The sequence below is a fragment of the Leptinotarsa decemlineata genome, unplaced genomic scaffold (assembly GCF_025532065.1).
Source record: "Leptinotarsa decemlineata unplaced genomic scaffold, Ldec_3_MD MMD2_tig00026347_RagTag_RagTag, whole genome shotgun sequence".
In the NCBI taxonomy this organism is placed as follows: domain Eukaryota; kingdom Metazoa; phylum Arthropoda; class Insecta; order Coleoptera; family Chrysomelidae; genus Leptinotarsa; species Leptinotarsa decemlineata.
In genome coordinates, this window is record NW_027412698.1 from 3,638,977 (window position 1) to 3,659,705 (window position 20,729).

Genomic DNA, 20,729 nt, shown 5'->3' on the forward strand with positions numbered 1-20,729 from the left:
AGCGGGTTCTTACATTTTTTGGGGAACAGTGTTTTCCCCATTTGGTAATTTGGTCCTTACCGAGGAAAAATGGGCCAACATGTTCTGGCAAAATATTTTCATCGTCGTCCGAAATGTCCTGCTCACTATCTGTTTCATGCACTTGTAATTCTACAGCATCTTCTTCCCCATCTTCGCATTGGTCAAAAGGTGGTTCCTCTTCATCAGATGACTCCAAACATTCTTGCATTAAACGGTTTAAACGCTCTTGCTCTTTTTCATACGACCCCATTCTATGAATAAATATACAGGGTGTTCATTTGAAAACTTCCCACCACGGATTTATCGAAAACTACTGATTGAAAGAAAAAACGCCGAGACACGTCAGAAGATACATCAAAGGGGACAACTTTTTAACCAATAACTACTTCACCCCCTTTCACCCTCTGCACCCCAGGATCATTTCCTTGAAAATTTTAAATGACAAGGGGTATCGAGTGATAGCTTGTTTGAAAAGTCTTCCGAAGTCCTTCATTATGACGTTTATTTTTTTCAAATCGGTCGATTCGTTTTCCAGAAAATTAGAAAAATATTATTGATCCTAATTTGGGAATTTTCGAAATAATACATACAAAAATATTACATTTTATTTCAATAATTGTTCAAAATGTTGCCCGTTGGTGGCCAAACAATGATATAGGCGATGTTCAAATTCCTGACGGACATTTTCAAATACATGTTGTTGGATATCATGGCAGCTGTCGATAATGCGTTGACGAAGTTCATTCAAATTTGCAGGTTGGGGAGTGAACACAATGGACTTCAAATGGCCCCATAGAAAAAAGTCTAATGGCGTCAAATCCGGGGACCTAGCAGGCCATTCTATAGGCCCTCTTCGCCCTATCCATTTATCGGGAAACTCGTTGTCTAGCCATTGTCGAACCGGAAGAACATAGTGAGGAGGAGCACCGTCTTGCTGGAAATATATCTGAGCCTCATCAAGTGTAGGGTTTCCATCCTCTTCGATTTGGTTTTCAATGGTTTCAGTGATAAGCGGATTGATAGTAGTTTCCAACATATCCAAATAAATGTCTCCATTTAAATTTCTATCAATGAACAATGGCCCAAGCACTTTGTTTCCTAAAATGCCTGCCCATACATTAATTTTTTGAGGGTACTGGGTGTGCCCTTCCACAAAAGCATGCGGATTTTCATTGCTCCAATACCTACAGTTATGCTTATTAACAAATCCATTTAGATAAAATGTGCATTCATCAGTGAAGCAGACATTCTTCACACGAATGGTATTATCATTAATCGCTGCAGTCATTATTTCACAAAACTCCACTCCCTTATCAAAATCATCTTCGGTTAACTCTTGCAATATTTTCATTTTGAATGGATGAAATTTATGGAGTTTAGTAACTGTGTGTACAGAGCCTAATGAAATATGAGTCGCAGCAGCAATTTTGCGTAACGAAGTATTAGGATTTATTCCAAAATGACCTAAAACTTCAATTTGAGCGGCTTCATCCAAAACTCTTCTATTATCACGTTTTTTATTTGCAACCGATCCAGTTTGAGTAAATTTAGTAACTAGGTCCAAAACATATCTATGCGAAGTTAACTTATCTGGATGTCTGGCATTAAACGTGACGGCAGTTTGCCGAGCACATTGATTTTGGGCACCATAAATCAGAATAATTTCCACTCTTTCGGCTAGTGTGTAAACCATTTTCGAAATAGATTCTGAATCAATGATTTACTTTTCACGATCTGAAAACTGTGACAGAGGTAACTGATAGGAAATTCAATTCCTTCTTTCACCTAGCAACTGAGAATAACTACACATGTAAACAATAAAAACAGTTCGCCTAGGATATCTGTGTTGATGAAAAAATCGCGGAAAAAATTGGGATTGGTATTTGGTTATTGCCACGTCTAATCATTCGAACTGCTGTTTATGTTGGTAGTTTTCGTTTTGAATTATAAACGAATTGTGGATTTGGCAAACCTTAAATGTAATTGAAATGAAAAGTGATATTTTCGTGTGTTTTTGTTTTCTATCGGAACAAATAAAAATTAATGCAGATTTTTCTAATTTTCTGGAAAACGAATCGACCGATTTGAAAAAAATAAACGTCAAAATGAAGGACTTCGGAAGACTTTTCAAACAAGCTATCACTCGATACCCCTTGTCATTTAAAATTTTCAAGGAAATGATCCTGGGGTGCAGAGGGTGAAAGGGGGTGAAGTAGTTATTGGTTAAAAAGTTGTCCCCTTTGATGTATCTTCTGACGTGTCTCGGCGTTTTTTCTTTCAATCAGTAGTTTTCGATAAATCCGTGGTGGGAAGTTTTCAAATGAACACCCTGTATAATATATAATACAGATAAACCTAAAAATACCGAAACTAACGTACCTTCAGTATATAAGCTCTAATAATTTTAAGTACGTAACTAGTCGCTGCGGACTGTCAGTCCGCGATCCAAAATTTTCAGAAAAAACGACAACCTGTCCACTCAACTACTCAACCATAAACTGCCACGGGATCTCGCCGGAAGGCAGCGTTAGCAACTTGAAGTGGACTGACTATCGTACCCAGGGGCGTAAAATTATCGTACATGGATCGAAATTATCGTATTTTTTAGGATACTGTCTCTTATAGATAAATAAATCATATAAATTGTAATATTGATATGCATGCAAGTACTCGATAGTTTATCTTTTTTAAACCACCGCTGTCAAATCAACAGAACACTGAAACCCAAATGTTTTACACGTGGTACAGACCTGAACTGATTCCCTTTCCACTTTAAGTTCAATAAACGCGCCAAGCTTAAAATTCACTCAGACAAAATTTCACTGTTCCCATGCAAGTTGGGTATGAAACACGCCAAAATTTTGTATTTATAAAGAAGAAATGGATATGAATGGGTAGTGAAATAAAAAATGAAAGAATTTCTTTTATATATCAATATACACTTATATTCATAAAAACAGAAAATATAATTTTTATATTTTAATATAGTTTTTAAGAAATAATTTAATATAATTAAGGTATTCATAAAGATTAATTATTTGTTTTATCACTTAGAAATCGTTTGGCATTAAAATATTATTAAATTCCTCTACATCCGCGTCACTATATAAATCTTGAACCGTTTTAGCAGTGCTTTCTGTAGTAATTTTTTTTTTGTATAGTAACGCTTTGTTCATCCGACTGTATTCACTCTGTGATGGATCATACGTTGTGCAATCGTTTTCTTTACCTCTAACTCGTTGTTTAGCTAATAGCACGCCGTTTACCGTCGAAATTGTCATTTTATTGCGAGCCTTAGTTTTAATCAAGTTAATTTTGCTGAATATGCGTTCACTGTCAGCATTCGAGTGTGGAAGTGAAATTGTTTCGAGCACAAATTTTGAAAGGTTTTTAAAAGTCATTCCTTGATCTCCTTCTTCACATTCCAACAGCTTTGCCCAAAAAATATCGACCGGATCATTTACATCAATACCTGCCGGGAGCTCGAAAGACGGTAATTGACGCCACTCGTCATCGATTATTTGATGTTGATCACTTGATGCAATACGAGGCAAAGCCTTCATCAAGGGCAGCAAACTGGGGACAATATCTCTGGTCTTTCTCAACATTGCTTTTGACGGATTCAGATACGAGACTAATTTTAAAACAGGATCTGAAAAATCAAAGCGCTTTTTAATTTCTTTACAACCTTCAATTAGAAAATCGGTACAAGTCGTAGCGAAATCTGATTTTAATTTTTCATTATTGCGAATTTCGACCTGATCTAGCATTTTTCTGACTTCAACTCCGAAGTACATATTTTCCGGACGTAAACGATGCGACTCATTGCATGGGTCTAGTTCACTTAAATCGGTTCGATAAATATAATCTCTGGACATGTACGTTTCTAAAATTTCTTGATAGCTTTTACACATTTTATCATGGAGGCTTGTAACAACTACCGACGATGACTGAAAGAGTTCATTTAGTTTAGTAAATTTAGGTAGTATAAAGTCCAGAAAAAGATAAAATAGTTTGATGATCGGATTGTTGAGAGCCTGGACAATCTGTTCAACAGATTTTAATCGAATAGTTAGCATTTGGTCTCTAAAGTATAATTCGAGTGCAGGCCACTGTTCAATTATCCTCGAAACGACCGCTTTTAAAGATAACCAACGCGTTTGTGCTGGGCGGAGAATTTTGTGAACATCAATGTCTAAAAATGTTTGGAACTTTTTGAACAAGTGCTGTCGTTTAGCGCTGTTTTTAAATTCACCATAGACATTACGAGCCAGATCTTCACAACTTCTTGGTAATTTTTTACATGCATTGCTGGCACAAAGATGCAATGAGTGGCATATACACTTGAAAATGTAAATGCCAGGGCATTTTTCGAGAAATCTTGAAGCTACCGAGTTATCTTTTCCCATCATTGTACTGGCTCCATCCGACGCGAATCCAATGATGTTCTCTAATGGAATCTCGTAATCTTCAAAGGACTTCATTACTAGTCCGAACAAATATTCTGCCGTAGCACTCTCCACCTCCGAATCTTGCTCGAAAATTTGACAGAGATCCCAAAACTTGCTGACCACTCGACCCTCTTCAGCGTCAAAAAACCTGTTTTACAAAATTTAAAATATAAAAACACATAATAGATAATTATTATCCGTAAAAGCAGTGAAATATGATTATTATTTTTTACCTCACAATGATGCACATCGTTTGTATGCCCCCAATATCAGTTGATTCGTCAATTAAAACACTGAACCGATTGATCTGCAATTTTTTTTGCAGATGTTCTTTTTCGGCCTCAGCAATGACATTTTTTATTATCGCAGTTCCTTTCGTCGATTTCATCTGCATGTTCTTAACAATTTCAGAGTCTGGCACAGAACTTTTCAATAGTGTTGTCAAATGATCTAAAGTGGTGAAGGATATATTATGTTCGGCTAGAAAACCACATAACTTTAATTCAAGTGCTTGAGTTGCTTTGGCTTTCGTGCTGATTTCGTCAGTTTTTTTTATAAAAGTAGAAATTGACTGTTGAGATGCTAAAGGCTTTCGAAGATGAGTTTTCGATGTCATGTGATTTTTTATCACAGTCAACTCTGCATTCATTATTACATTGCATGTACGGCATTTAGCTTTGTACTGGTCGTCAGGCACTTTACTAAGCCATTCCTTGTAATCATCATTTTTAAGCCAGGCGTCTCTGAATTTTTGCTGGCGATGTTTGTTGATCTTGGTTATTTTTCTGGGAGGTGTGATATCCGAGTCTGATTCAGTCAGTTGACTGCTCGTACTATTTACTTTGCATTTAGGACTCATTCTTCATTGCACAGATAAAAAATAATTAATAGGTTAGTAAGTTACAGAAAATATACAGCCACTGAAAAAATGTATTTGATAAATATACCTACTTGCCATTGATAACAATCACTCCGAGTGTGTAATCAAAATTTTGCTGCTTTAGAAAATTACTTCTTTCTTCACTTAATTTGAATAATTCCGTTTGTCAGAGTGAATACAGACATATAATCATAATAATATAACGAAATAACTGCCAACTTTTCTATACAAAATATACGATACATATGAAGTGTGAACATAATCGAAATATCGAAATATCGAACTTATATTCTCTTGTTCGCATTGGTAGATGCTATACTAACCAATAAGAAAGCGTGTACAGCAGGCGCTGGATAAAGTTACAGTATCGACAGTGGTGAAACTTAGTAGAGCGGATCGTAAGGACCAATAGGAATAGAGAACTTGTATTTCCCGGTATTTTCCCAAGATTTTATTGGACAAAATAAAATCATGCTAGTGCGATTTAGACTATCAACGCATGAGTGAAATAATATAAATTCTCAAATTTTTCATCATGATAGAAATTATCGTACAATCTGCGTACGATAATAATATGCTATCGTACATCGTACGTAGGCACAAAATTATCGTATGTGTACGATAATTATCGTACGGTTCCGAACGCTGCCGGAAGGTACCGAGAAGCGCGATGCCTATTAAGAGGGGATAATCAAAATTATCGTCGAATAAAAGTAGGTGCGGACTAGGAGTCCGCGCGCGACTACTGAAAGGTTAATAATTCGATTTCGAATGGTTCTTCTATAGATATCTCGATTGGAAAAGTTTGTGCGTTGGTAATAGTAGTATATGTAACATAATTTTTTATGTTGAAAAGTGCTTGAGGAGATTCGACTAAATCATCATATTTCTGATATTTTGAAAATCCTAAACCTTTTTCTTTGTTTACGGGTATTTTAACTATTTTAGTTGTTCTGGGTGGAACAATAATTAAATGATTTTTTATTTTAAGGCTTTTCTTTAAATTTGAAAATTCTTCTGTTTCATATACAATGGGTATTTTAGCTAGGGATGATTTGTTTTTTCTCAAGATTTACAGAGGCTTTAATTTGTTCGAGGAAATTTATACCTATAAGTCCGTCGTATTTATTACTAAAATTGAATAAAAAGAATTTATGTTTCTGATTTATTTTGAATTGTTTGAAAATTGGAATAATTACTACTTCATTATGATAACTTATGCTGTGTGCTGTCTGAATATTGAAGTCTTCTTTTAAAATATAATTTTAATAAAATTTGTAAGCTAATTGAGGTTTAATAAGGCTTCTAGTACTTCCTGTATCTATTAAAAAGTTCGAGTTTTATTCGGGGATGAAAATGTATGGTAAATTGGCTTTAACTAAATATGTTATTATGTTTGGTCGAGTGAGGTGTCTTCCTGTTGAAAATTTCGAGTTGAATTTTCATTCTCGTGTTGGTTTTAGAAATCTGGGTCTTCGGGATTCTCAGCGGTATGAGAATACGATGGGTTTTCGTTAGTATAAGGGTATTGGTAATTTTCGTATTCTTGTTGGTAACAAAAGTTTTCATATTCTTCTTGGTTTTCGAAATAATAATTTTGTGGGTCATATTCGTCAAAATTAAAAAGTTCTTGGTTAAATAATTCGTTTGCATGGTATTTGTTTTGTGGATTTATTTTTGTGTTACCTGAGGATGTGTCCATAGGTTCTGGTTTATAATTTGTCTTGAATTGACTAGGTCTTTGGGGATTTCTCATTCTTTGACTTTGTTGATTTAAAAAGAATGGGTGTTTTTGTGTTGAGAAATTATTATTCGGTTTCCACTGAAAAGGAATTCTTTGACTATTTATTGGATGATGAAAAGGTTGAAAATTCAGTTTTATAAAATTATATTGAGGTGGTCTATAATTATTTTGGGTATTCATAGGGTTTTGTGGTTTCTGAAAATGCGGATTGGGTTTTTGTAAAAAAGGTTTTTGGTTTGATGGGGTGACTATTGTAAATGGTTTGTAATTGTGTGTATTCGCGCTATTTGATCTGTTTTGTGAATATAAGAAATTTTCTTCTTCTATTACTAGAGACATTGCTTTTTCTAGTGAATCTGGGTTTCTAAGTGTAACATTATTTTGTAAGTATCCTGGTAAATTTCTTATAAATGTTTTTAAAGCTTAATCGTCATAATTGTTAATTTGTAATATTTTTTCTTGTTGTTGAATTAAGGAGTTATTGATTTTCGAAACATTAAGGCTTTTTGAATCCTGGCATCTCATTCCAAAATTATAAGGTGATTCGTTTTTATGTGGTGTTGAAGAAATTAGATCCTGAACAAGGCATGTCACCTCACAAACCACAAGAGGAGACTAAATCATCTGTCGGTAACAAATAAGACAGATGGGTATCCGCGGCTAAGCTAAACAGTGGAGACGGGAGTGGGTTAAACAACTTAGCAAATTTCAAATAGATCTTAATGGGCGCCAGGTAAATTTAATCCTCCAGATACCCTAAGTAACTCACAATATCAATAACTTACCAATTATTATTGGAAATAAAAGATAAAGGTCCCCAATATGATTTATTCAGTAATCCTAACTTACATGGATTAACCAACAACGCTTCTAAGACAACAATGCAATATTCACACTACTACGCGATGTTCAAATGTCCATACAAGAGCGCGGTGTATATACCACGAATTCAATCAGCCATAAATTACGGTAGTAACGACGCTCAAAAAAAAAAACTACAATACGTCGAGTAAAACTACCACGAAAATTGAGTAGGTGAAATCGTAAATACTAGTATCGGATGGTAAGACAAACTCGTTTGCGTCGCGTGAGCTCAGGCGTAGGCGCATCGGTGTCAATCAGCAATCGTGAAAGGAAGAATGTACCTCAATTTCCGTTTCACAAATATCTATATCAATCAGGCATCAATAAACAACTCTTAATCAATAAACGATAAACAACACTATATCAACAGGTATCAATAAACATAAAGGCAAACAATTATTCAAATATCTCAGTATAGCACAAATTTTCAAATAAATCAATTATAACTTGCGTGCTCCTTTTGGGCCACCCGGTATATGGTGTTAGGCTACCCCGTAGTTCGACGGAAGTGGATCACCCTGTAGTACTGCTGAGATGGATCACCCTGTAGTACGGCGGAGATGGATCACCCTGTAGCACCACCAAGATAGATCACCCTGTAGGGCACGACAAGCTGGACCAGTAATGGATCACCAAATAAGATCCAGGAAGAAAATAGGGGAAAAAAAAGGAAAACAGGAACCCTTAACGAAGACAAAAAAAAGCAGGAAGAAAATTCTCAATCAGAATCAGATAAAAACAAGGTGAGATTCAACCCCCATTCAATAGGACTATTTGACTAATCAATACCCCTGGTATATTTTCATTTAAGCAAAGTAGCAAGATAACAAGAGTATATTTTTGGGTGCCCTGTATAACCATATGACCCGTAAAAATCAAGAAAATTGAATGAGTGTTGAAACCTCTCTTCAATACTAATATTCAGTTGAGATATAACGATGGAACCAGAAATTACTAAAATCATTTAAAACACATTTAATGGTAAAATTCTTACCCTGGCCAAGGGGTTTTCTATACGATTCTTCGTGTGCGGTGTTCTGCACGGAAGTCCTGCTGGGACTTGATGAGTGACTGAGGGCCTTCTGTTTCTTATGAATCTAGAGACGAGAAACGAAGGTTGTAGAATTGAAGAAGTGATATCATAGCTAAGATCACATGAGAGATGCGACAGTGGTTCAGACATACCTAATTTCGGAAATCCTTCCACCTGGCACGAGTTCGGTAACCACCACAAATCCTCAAAAGAGCTTAAGTTTCAGACTGCAAATATCCACACCAAAATGACCAATCAGTCTTCCACTATACAATCCTGACTTGTAGAAATAATCCCCGTGAAGGATGGCACAAATACAACCAAATATATCCTACAATCAGTCTGATGGTACCCTTTGAACTCCGAACCAAGCTCACCGAAGGCTAACTTCAAAATACTAAGCGACTGCCACATTTGACAGCTAACCAGTTGTTGCCACAGTGCATCCAATCTACACTACAAGCACCAAGGGGGCGCTGTGCACAACATCATACATCTATCAATTCCTCCACAGCCACTTGATACATCATCAACAAGTCCATGACCCATCAAAACTCCTTCTCAAAGCAATGCAACCCTAAAACAACCCTTGACAACTTGAGTAACCGATAAATCCTCCACCCGTGAACAACTGTAGAACTAGTTCGGTGTAAGTCGACGGAACGATACTACGAAAGTTCGGCAGATGTCAACCAACAGCTGTCTCTTAACCTTGTTTACGAATATTTACAAAATATATTGTTCCAACCTATTTTCAACTATTTACCAATCCTTATTCATGCGATGGAATAGAAACATACAAGGTAAGTCGCCACATCCTTCCCTTTCAGTACAAATATTAGAGCATTCGTATTATTCAGATTATTTACCGAAAATATCAAACAGTATTCAGAAACCAGAGCTAACTAATATTGTTTTTCAGGCGATATGGTTCTAATATGTAGTAATCCTTCTGGAAGTGATGAATAACAATCTATGCAAGAAATATTCTCGGAAAGGTATAGAGAATAAGGCAGGCAACGGCTGAAAAATGATAGGCGAAGTAAACTGAGAAACAAACAATAACAACTATTTCAACCTAGCGAGGAATTTCGGATCTCCAACGTCGATTGGCAAAAGGAGAATGCGTAAGTACTGGTCAAAGCAGTTAGTCAGGGAGCATACATTTATTCTTGTACATTTCAGGTATGGTTTTCTATGGAACGGAAGATTCCCATTACTATGATGTTAAATGAATAAAATGAACTTGTAACTGAATTACATTGTTAATATCCTCTGAATAAAGATCTTAAAAGGTAAGGTAGTGTTTTTGAAAGGTCACATAAGAGCAGTTTGATCTAGTGCTAAATTGAAACGTAACAACTTCTTTGAAAATGTAGGTTGGGCACACTGACAAACCAGATGTGTCCCTAGCTGTGACGAAAAGTTCGTCATCAATAAATGACAATTCTGTCGATTCCATAGTAAATAAACGAACAATATCTACAATATTTACAAGTAAATTTAGACCGTTACAGGCAGTCAAGATTTCTTTGATCTCCAAAACTTAATTGTAATGCAGCTTTAATATCTGTCCACGTCTTTAATTCTATGCGAGAACCAATGAGTGTTAAGGCTCTTCCTTGTGATATACTGTTTGGAACCTTTGGTGTAATAATGAATATTACTGGAGTTTTTTCCCAACACCAAATCGTTGTTTTTACACCTCGACACGTGTTTCGATCACCAAGTGATCATCTTCAAGAGGAATTTTATCTTTCTCTTGAAGATGATCACTTGCTGATCGAAACACATGTCGAGGTGTAAAAATAACGATTTGGTGTTGGGAAAAAACTCCAGTAATATTCAAGGCTCTTCCTGTTAATTTACCAATTATAGCTCTTAGTAAAAATTTATTTAATGTTTGATCGGTCTGACTTTGAAAAGTTGCAATTAAATTTTCACAGTTATCTTAAAATATTCCTAAAGTATGAGGATTTCCTTCATATTGAGGTATTGTGTGAATATGTAGTCTTAATAGTTGAAAGTTTGTTTCAGGCATTTTGTCTTTTTCCTTAAACGAGTTTTCTAATAATGTACTTAAATTATCTAAATCGTTTTCAATGTTCATAAAATTTGTTCGCGCAAATTGGATGAAAATTGACTTACAGTAGTAGTATCGTTGCTTTCATTTGTTTGTGAAGTCTTTCTTCTGGTTTCTTGGGTTTTCTCCTCAATTCTAGGTTGCCAATAAGATTTCCAGCGATGCTTATCTGTAGTCCCTGGTCTTCTTGAAGTCGGAGTTGGCGATTCTTGTCCTCTTCCGGCAGTTTTTCCAAAGTCTTAGCTTTCCAGGTGGTTTTTGCCAATGAATCGTTGATACGAACCGAAATCACTTCGATAGAAACTTTGTTCGACAAAATCTTACCGACTGCGCCAGTTTTCGTCGTGGCTTGGCGAAAACACTTTTTAAAAAGGAGTTGAAAAACTTAGAAATTGGAAAATGACAAATTACTTTATTCAGTGTTGTACAAAGAATAAGTAAAGAGTGACGAGAGGCGTCATTACAAACAGTTTTATACAAATGCTTATCAAAATAGGGCTGATACAGCATCCGTCTGGGAAGTCGTTATGGTGGGCGTTTCTAGAGGACTTTGAGGTCACACGCGTTTCATAACTAACTGCATGTGTGAACTTTTCTAAATGATTTTTTGGTAGGTGTTCTGAGTGAAGTGTTTCTATCAAAGATATTTTCAATAACAGTTGTACAAAAATCATTTTTAAAGAATTTGAAAAATCACGGAATGCATCCTTATAAATTTACAAAGTTCGAGCTCTAAAAGCAGAAGACTTCGAACGTAGAATGTATTTTTGTGAATCCCTTTTGATTCATACACAGGAAGAGCGGGAATTTTTGTAATAGTTTAGAGCGACGAATCAAAATTAACGAGGGATGGTATTTTCAATAGAAGGAATAAACATTTTTGGGCTGATCATAATCCTCATGTTACAAAAGAAATGGGTTTTCAAGAAAAATTTGTTTTCTGTATTCTGAAGAACAATAAAATTAGCTTTTTTATTTATGAAGACACACTGAATGCAGAGAGATATCTCCAAATATTAAGGACGACTGTAACCGATTTTCTTGAAAATTTGCCTTTAGAGGAATATAGGACTTCGTGGTTTCAACTGGACGGAGCGCCAGCTCATTCCACCCAGGAAGTTTCCAGGAAATTTGACGAACTCTTCTACGATCGTTGGTTTAGGCGTTTAGGGCCGTAGGATTGGCCACCGAGATCACCCGATCTCACGCCACTTGACTTTTTTTATGGGGTGTTTTAAAAGAAAGGGTATACAGTACTCCACTGCCTATCAAAGAAGAATTGCGACGGCGAATAGTGCGGAGTATTGAAGATCTGGATCCCCAGGAAATTAAAAAAGCAACCACAAATCGCGTACAGAAAAACATTTCAAAGTGTTCAGAATGTAATGGACAACATTTCCAGCATTTATTGTGAAAATGTGATATTTTGTTTACAATTTTGTTATTTTGAATCATCCTATTCTGTTATTGTCTGTACTTTCACATGTTTTAGCCCACAAAATTTTACTTTTTACCTAGAAATGACTGATTTTTGGTACAGTTGTTCCTTGGAAACGTTGAGCCATAGTCAAGGAAATTATTTTGTAACTTTACAAACTTCCTCTCGTTCATTGTATTAATTCAGGATACATTTGGTAGAATTTTTTACACGTTCTGACAATGATTTGATCACTTTGTTCATGTGTATAATAAATAATTTCATAAGAACTTCGTTTGAATAATCGATATTTGCATTCATTTTGGAAGATGATTCGAAACACCGTCGATAACTCTCTGTAAATTACTTATAAAAGTAACCGAACTGCTATAAGCTTGATAATTCCGCTGCTACCTAAATCCAAATTCTAAAAAAATAATGTTTCCAGAAGAAGCGACTTTATTGAGAAAAGTTGACGATTTAGGTATAGGGACTTGATATATCATACATATCATTACCGAATAATATACAGGGGGTTTCATTTGGAAAAATGAACTTTTGACTATTTTTATGCACAATGGAAATAATAGTAATTTTAGCACGCCCTGTATGATATGGAGTCGACTTCTTGGTGTTATTTGAATATTTCAAGTTTGATGTACTTAATTTCAATTAAGGCTGTGTTGTGGACCATATTTAGCACAATTTATTTTTTATCTCGAAAATAGATAGAGATAGGTATAGGACATCATTAAAAAAAAGTATAAAAACACCAGAGCGATTCCAAAAATGTATTAATATACGGGGTGTTCCATTCAAAAAAATAAAGTTGCTAGGACTTTTTGATGGAAGTGGCAACACTGCAATGCTGAAAATATTTTAGATCGATAGAACAGGTAAGGAAATGTGAGAGGTGAAATTATCAGAAAAATCATGCTTTGCGTTTTCCAGAAACGTCTAACCTACCATCGACCGTGAGTCACGCAGTATATGCACCATAACAAATCAACTGAAGCGTGCTGTTTTCCGGGAAAGATCTATTCTAATGAAGCACACTTTACACTATGAAAAAGTTAATCGAAGGTTGAGTAGATTCATGTGACTCGTATCGTTTAACCTATTTTGTGTGATTATATCTTGATTTTCTTTTGTGAAACATAATTTCCAAGATTCAGTTTCAGATTTCATTTGATGTTTCAACCATAATTATAATTTAAACTAAATCTGGAATATGTACGAATCTGTCCCAACAAAGGGACACCTATATACAGTGTTGGGGGTATCTTCGTACGCTGTGGGGTAGTTCCGTACGTGCGATTAAAACAATACATATAAATCAAAATTCTTTCATTAGTAATGAAAATAAACACAAAATTAAAGATTGAACTTCTATGAAACAAAAATAAAATACTTTCCTTATAGCCAACAAAAATTACATAGCTTTTCTTATGTAAAACAAAACTTAAATGACTTTTCTTAAAAGTAAGGAAAATTAAATTACTTTCCTCTAACAATAAAACATAAAATTCCTTCATTTTCTACGTAAATTACTTATCTTAAATTCAGAATCACATTTTTCAATCTTTGGTGCGGATTAGCACTGCAAAAAGTTGTTGTTAATTAAAAAAATAATAAAAACTATTGAATAGTAAAATTTAAAAAATTTACTGAAGAATGAAAAGTTTGATGTTCTAGCTAGAATTAGAAACTGTTGGAAGCTTAGGTTCAGGGAGAATCATTTCAACATCAGTTATATAAATAGTATGAATATCTTCAACATTATTAGGGAAAACAAATGTCCACGAAAAGCCTGGCTTCTTTCTTAAATAAGATACTTTAAATTCAGTCTGACTATAGTGACCAACAACTTTTCCTACATAGTGAATAATACTTTTTTCTTAGGGTCATGTCAAAGACTGTGAAAAGAGATTTGTTTGTAATTTTGCTAGCAATTTCGTCGGCTGTGCTACAAAAATTTTATTATGTAACGTTATTATTATCAAAAAATGTTCACGTTGTATATTGTTCAACATCTTAGGATCAAAACACAACCTCAAATCTCTATTCCTTTTGTCTACAATAACTAATGGATTCAGCTATTCAGTAGACTCCTCAACTTTTCTGATTATACCTTGACTCTGAAGATTATCTAACTTGTGCTTAATTCGGTCATGAAGTTCTTGAGGTATACGTCTCACTGATTGAACATGTGGTACACTACCCCTTTTTAAATGATTCTATGCTTATTTAGAAAACAACCTGATCCTGAAAAATCTTCCGAATACAACTTAATTACATCATCAACACTGTTAAAAGTCAGTATGCAACTGTCAATTCTCTTAATTAGGTTTAGTGCTAAACATCCTTACAACCCTAACTAAGGCATCTGATTTTTATTATCTACCACTACAAATGATAAATATTCACAATTATCTTTTACACTACATTGCAAGGAGATGTCTTCTACAGTTCCGATTTTGAAATCGGGGCTGCCATATGATATTAATGTCAATTTTGCTTCCATCATTTGCGCATGCGGGCATATCTTCTTTAATACACTCAAAGGAAGCACACTCACCTCAGCTCCAGTATCTAGTTTGAAGTTGACTGCTTTACCTTCTACTGATTGCTTGGTCCACATGGATTCCCTATTTCTTTGCACTCATCAACTCTCTTTTTCAAAGAGCTTACAAAGAAACTTTCATCCTCACTCTTCAGAGTCTTCACCTACCTCCACTTGGCAAACTTGTTGGTTTCTGGTTTGGCTTGACGATACCTTTTTTCTTCTGCATACACTTGCAAAATGGTTTTTGCCATGACAAACATTACAAACTTTTCCATAAGCTGGGCACTTGCCTTCGTAATGACTGTAGCCACAGTACTCACACTTCTTTTTCTCCTGTTTACTAGGCATTTTTGTCCTATTTTTAGTGTGATTTTTAGTGCGAACTGCACTGACCACTGACCTAACATTGCAATGTTAGGTCCTTTTCTCTTAGTAATCGCTCTTGTGTGCATTTGTCAAAAATTCCCATGACTATTCTGTCCCTTAACATATCTTGAGAATCTGAGTAATCCGTAGTTCTGACTGCTATTTTTAGTTCAGTAACAAAACTATGAAAATTCTGACCTTCCTTCTGACCTATAGAGGTAAATATAAACCTCTCGTATATTACAATATTTTGAGGGGAGCAATGCTATTCAAATTTATTCCTTATTTCTTTCAAGGATTTATTTTCCTCTTCTGTCAATGTGAATGAATTGTAAATGTACAACTCATCTTCTCCAATCAAGCCTAAAAACACAGCGTCTGCTTCTTGACATCTTTATTTTCCAATTCTTTTTTCGTCATGAACAAATCAAATCTTTGTATGATTTTTTTCCAATTATCAGCTAGGTTACCTAAAATGCACAGAGGCTCAGGTGGTTTAAATAATGATTCCATAGTTATCCAGTGTTCAATTATACACTCCAGGGTTCAATTCAATTTACCTGACACCATGTAACATTAATAGCCACGATTAATGTCTCAATACTTTATTTATCAAAATATCCATTACATAAAATATTTCACGTGGTATTACTACAACTAGCCGAGGTTTATTATTTTTCTGTCAGTGTTGCCAACTACTCTACACAATGTTACCAAATAACTACCATATAATGCACTGCTTTGCATTGTATTTCATGATCTCTATGTAGATCTGTAATAGTTTTGCCACCTTTTATGAAGTATCTGGTTGTTTGAGCCCTCAAATAATGGCTTCAAATTCTTGGTATTGATTTTATATGTTCTCATTTGTCATTTTTTATAAAAAAGTCTACTCTGAGGTGTTTGCTCTTCTTATCTCTTCTATCCTCCCTTACTGATCGTGCCGAAGTTCGTTTTATCATTACTGTATCAATTGTTTTATCGTTTATATTCAATGTTCTCTTGAAAGATAGTTCGCATACTCGGATTTTCTTCTGATTGACTTGAAAATAGGAGGCGTTATTAAGTCGTCGGTTATTTTGGCTGTATGGACTCCATATATATCTGGTAGAGTGTAGAATTTCTGAAAAATGTGCAGTTTGTCGTCTTCATTTATTTTCTCGCTGTACTTAAACTTACATTTGTCAGTACAACCTGACTGTACAGTTTTTACTGGTACGAGTATCTTGAAACTTGAGCAAGATACATATTCTTTTCCTAAGTTAGGAAACATTTTTGTTTTTGTTTTTTTCCACTGTTTCTTTGCGAACCTTTTTTCTTATCTTTTTTTATCTCCAGCATCTCTTGACATGAATTCGGGATCCTGATTCAGGTGCTGGCGTACAAGATTTTTCTCCTGAATCTAGAGTCTGTCTGTCCACAGCTTCTGAAGGTATGCTACATAAAGAGGTTACAATATCCTCCCAAATGACGAGCTAGATAGATGTAGAGGGCGAACTACTTCATTAATATACGCTGCTATTAGATGAAGAGGACGCAATGCTTGATGAAGAATCAGAGTCGTAATTTGGGTCTTTTACAATATCTTCATCATTTCCGATAAAATCCTCCAATTGTTCGGATATATTTTGCTGATTATCGCTAAAGAGATATCCGATTGCTTCTCCAACAGCGTCAGGTGCAGGATTATTGGATTTTTGAATATTTGCATAAACTTAACACCTTTCTGCACTTTCATCCAAATAATATTCACTCTCCCTTACATCTTTCACCATGCCCAAATAAAAATTGACAGAGATGTGCGAAATAGGAACTGTCTCTTCTTTGTCCCTATTATTGGCCAAGGCGGTATCCACCATTCATCTTGCCCACGACTCCATTCTATATGAGAAATAAAACATACAATTAACTGGGAAAAATAATATTTTCAAAACAATAATCACGATTTGGTTATAGGTTTATTATGAAACTATAAAAACGTAAAAATTATCAATATTTTGACACGCAAGATTTTATTGATTTTATTCCGAAGAATACAGTATTAACTTAAAATAAAATATAATTAGATTAGACAGTTTCGAAGAAAACGACAACAGGTGCAATTATGACATTATTCTACTGGAAATGAATATTGTTTTTTTTTCAACACTTACCGAAGAAAAGAGCAGTAACTGCAAATAAATACAACACTTTTTGGCTGTGCCAAATTGGTAATATAAGCAAAATATCCTGACGAATAGGGTAATAACTTGAAATATCACATTTTCTTGGAAAAAGTACTTAGACTTACTGCAATAACTCTAAGTATTACACTCTTCTTCTTTAACTTCCCGAAGTGCCGCGGACCTTACCGTAACAACTTCCAAGTATTACTGTTTTCATCGGAAAGTGTCCGCGCACCTGTTCGGAAAAACAATGACTTTCACGCCATCTAGGAGATAACCGTGTGAATTCAGTTTTTGTTGTTTTGTTGGGAGCATATATTTTATTATTCATTCGAGAGGAAAAGTGCGAATCGACATTCCTCAGACTTATTACACTTTTCTCCGGGATGTGCGATATTACGTCCCACCTCGTTGTCCTGTAGGTATCTATCAATAAAGCTAACACATATATGAAGTATTTCAATACGCATATCGACGACTATTCGCCGCGTCTTCGGGGTTGCCTCAAGACCATTGAGAAACCCTTTTCTGATAGAATACTTGTCCTCATATACTTAAAAATATTCTGAATGTACTCCGTCACCACTTTTCATCGAGATCAACAATAACTGCTTGCCTGCAGGATTATGACTCAGCAGCAGGCTTCGTAGTGAACCTGTCTTCGGCAACTGTGTTTTGGTTCATTATGTTCGATCAGTGAAAGCACTATTGTTCCTGTGAGATACTAGTAAGTGTGGTATATTCGACATGCAATTTTTGATGACGTATTGGAAATGTTAAAATGATTGAAAAGTGTGTGCCCCACGATTTGAACAATTGACAGAAACTGTCACGTTTCGAGGTATGTTCTTCTTTGCCTTTGCACCACCAGGCTCGGATATTCATGTTCAGGACAGTTCAGTACAGTGGTTGAACTTCGATGAGCCATCCAGGCCCGTTCTCAGAAAGTTCATTCCACATGAAAGCAGTTCTCCAAATGAAAGAGTTCTTAAACAGTGGAGTTCGAGGTGTACTGAGTTGAATCTATAAACGATGAGCAATCACAGTCCGTTGCGTATTTCTGATATGAACCGCTCTTGGTGGAATCAAATATGCCAAGTTACTTGAACACTTCCCGTGAAAGTATTTATAAAAGATGTTCCATACTATCAAGGTTGCAAGTGATGCTTGCGTCTTCAGTCAGGCGGATGGCTGAATCCAGCAGCTTCAGGGTATTGTTGGAGGCGGAGCTCCATACATAAAAACAATTCTCCAAAGAAGGTCTGATCTTAGCTTTATAAAGCACCAAAAGTTGCTGACTGGGTTGGAATAGCCTTTGAAATTCCAGCGACATGATTGTGCCAAAACATATTGGCATAGTGAAATTAAAAAGTAGAGAGTGTCAAAACAATGGTAACGTCAGGTGCCTCAAACAGTAGCGACACCCTTGGCGGGTGGCTCAACTAAAAGTGAGCAGTTAATTTAAAACCACAGTCGTATGTTTTTTATTTTAATATGTATCATGATTGTGCAGCAAAAATTCACAATATATTGTGGAATTTTTGCTGCTTCTGTTTTTATTATAAATACATACCTCCGAATTTCTCTGAAAGAATTCTTAATAAATCAATTACTAACATGGTTGAAATTTATGAAAGTTATACCTTCTCAATCATATTGTATGTTTTTGAGTATTTTCAGAACATGGGGATTATGACTGGGAGTCTTCAAATAAGATAACAACTGGTACTTCTTAAAATATTTTTATTTAAATAATTCCTTTGTAACATACATTTATATACCCCAAAACATACTACCTGGTTTCTACTGTTTTTGTTTTCGTATATTATCATTTAAATATTTTCTGATAATAAATGGAACACAAATATTGATTAATTTCAAAAATATAATATCAATGTACATTTTGCAAGTAAACCAGTCTATGTTAAGTTGTTTGACAATTGTACATTTTAACTTTTTTATAATGTTTTCAACATGGCCATAAACTGGCAGAGCTGAATATATCATATCATAAATTCGTGCTAAAAAAAGGCTTAGATTTTCATTTATCTAAAATGCTGCTCTCATCAGCCTCACAGTTAGAATTGATATTTTCAGATTCTATCAAATTATTTAATATGGAAGTTTTTAGTCCGGATATAAATTGGAAGCAGTTTGGATTGGTATTTGCTGCGTAGTATTGCCTAATGGAAGCAAAAATATTTTCTAATGGATCTGTTGTTAGAGATCTGGTTCTTAAAAATTTCATACCAATCTTCTGGCAAATACTAAAAACTTCCATTACTCCAAGTATAGTGAATATCCAGCAAACTTTGAATGGCAAAGTTTTTTTGATTTCATCAGAGTATATGTTATGAAATTCCCAACTTTTTATTTTCGGAAGTATGTCCTTCCAAAATTTAATATATTGGGATTTCAAAGACAAACATCTTCTGAGAGCTTTGAAATTAAATTTGGGCGTATGGCTATTAAAACTGTCAAACAGACTGTCAATGTCTTCTACAAATTCAGCAGTGTAAATAGCTTTCGCAGGAAGCTGTTCTGGAGAACTTCCAATCATGCTTTTTATTGCTGCAGCAACTGTGTGACTCATAAGTTTAGCTGCTCTAGACACTTTCATTTCATTTTTATTGTTACTACTCAAGTCAAAATCCTGTTCTTTTACTTTATACATTGTTTGAAACCTCTTTTTTCTGTCTAAATGAAAAGCAGACTTAATATATTGGGACCCAGCTATTTTATGTTTATCAAAATATATATTATATTTGAAAAAGGCATTTCTGGCACATTTGAGCATATGTGGTGGGTCAAACAATGTATAAATTTTTTTATCATTTAAAATAAAATGTGGGGCAGAAGAAGTACTTTCAGAACATTGTCTTATGTTTTTCAATTTTTTAAACTTTCCCTTAAATTTTGGACACATTTTAGATTCTTTCACATATCAACTTTTACCTGTGCGGAGTGAATGTCTAAATTTGCACGAACTAGGGCACTTTCCATGCCGTAATATTTTCAAAGCAGCTGCTGGTCCAGCATGGTTTCTTTTTTTTGAATTTTCCAAACTATGTTTTATGAACTCGATACCTAGTGAATCTACTTTATCGGCTTTAAAATTTGAAAAGAATGTTTTTCGAGC

At 34.9% G+C, this 20,729-nt stretch overlaps 1 protein-coding gene and 1 long non-coding RNA gene across 2 annotated transcripts; both read right to left on the reverse strand.

Annotated features, from left to right (window-relative positions):
• Positions 1 to 608: 608 nt before the first annotated feature.
• On the reverse strand, positions 609 to 6,007 carry LOC141486221 (protein FAM200B-like). Its single transcript, XM_074183949.1, has 3 exons — positions 5,424 to 6,007; positions 4,706 to 5,332; positions 609 to 4,620 (listed from the first exon to the last, which is right to left on the reverse strand). The coding sequence occupies exons 2-3, from the start codon at positions 5,329 to 5,331 to the stop codon at positions 3,072 to 3,074; spliced, it is 2,175 nt and encodes a 724-aa protein (XP_074040050.1). The 5' UTR covers position 5,332; positions 5,424 to 6,007; the 3' UTR covers positions 609 to 3,071.
• A 1,317-nt stretch (positions 6,008 to 7,324) lies between these two features.
• LOC141486223 (uncharacterized) lies at positions 7,325 to 10,506 on the reverse strand. Its single transcript, XR_012467712.1, has 2 exons — positions 9,146 to 10,506; positions 7,325 to 9,057 (listed from the first exon to the last, which is right to left on the reverse strand). It is a non-coding gene; the product is annotated as an uncharacterized lncRNA (long non-coding RNA).
• Positions 10,507 to 20,729: the final 10,223 nt, after the last annotated feature.

Bases quoted from the DNA above. Each gene is read 5' to 3' on its own strand.
- LOC141486221 (XM_074183949.1), bottom strand. From the start codon at position 5,331: ATGAGTCCTAAATGCAAAGTAAATAGTACGAGCAGTCAACTGACTGAA. The intron at 4,621-4,705 runs GTAAAAAATAAT...TTTGTAAAACAG, and splicing joins ACGATGTGCATCATTGTGAG to GTTTTTTGACGCTGAAGAGG.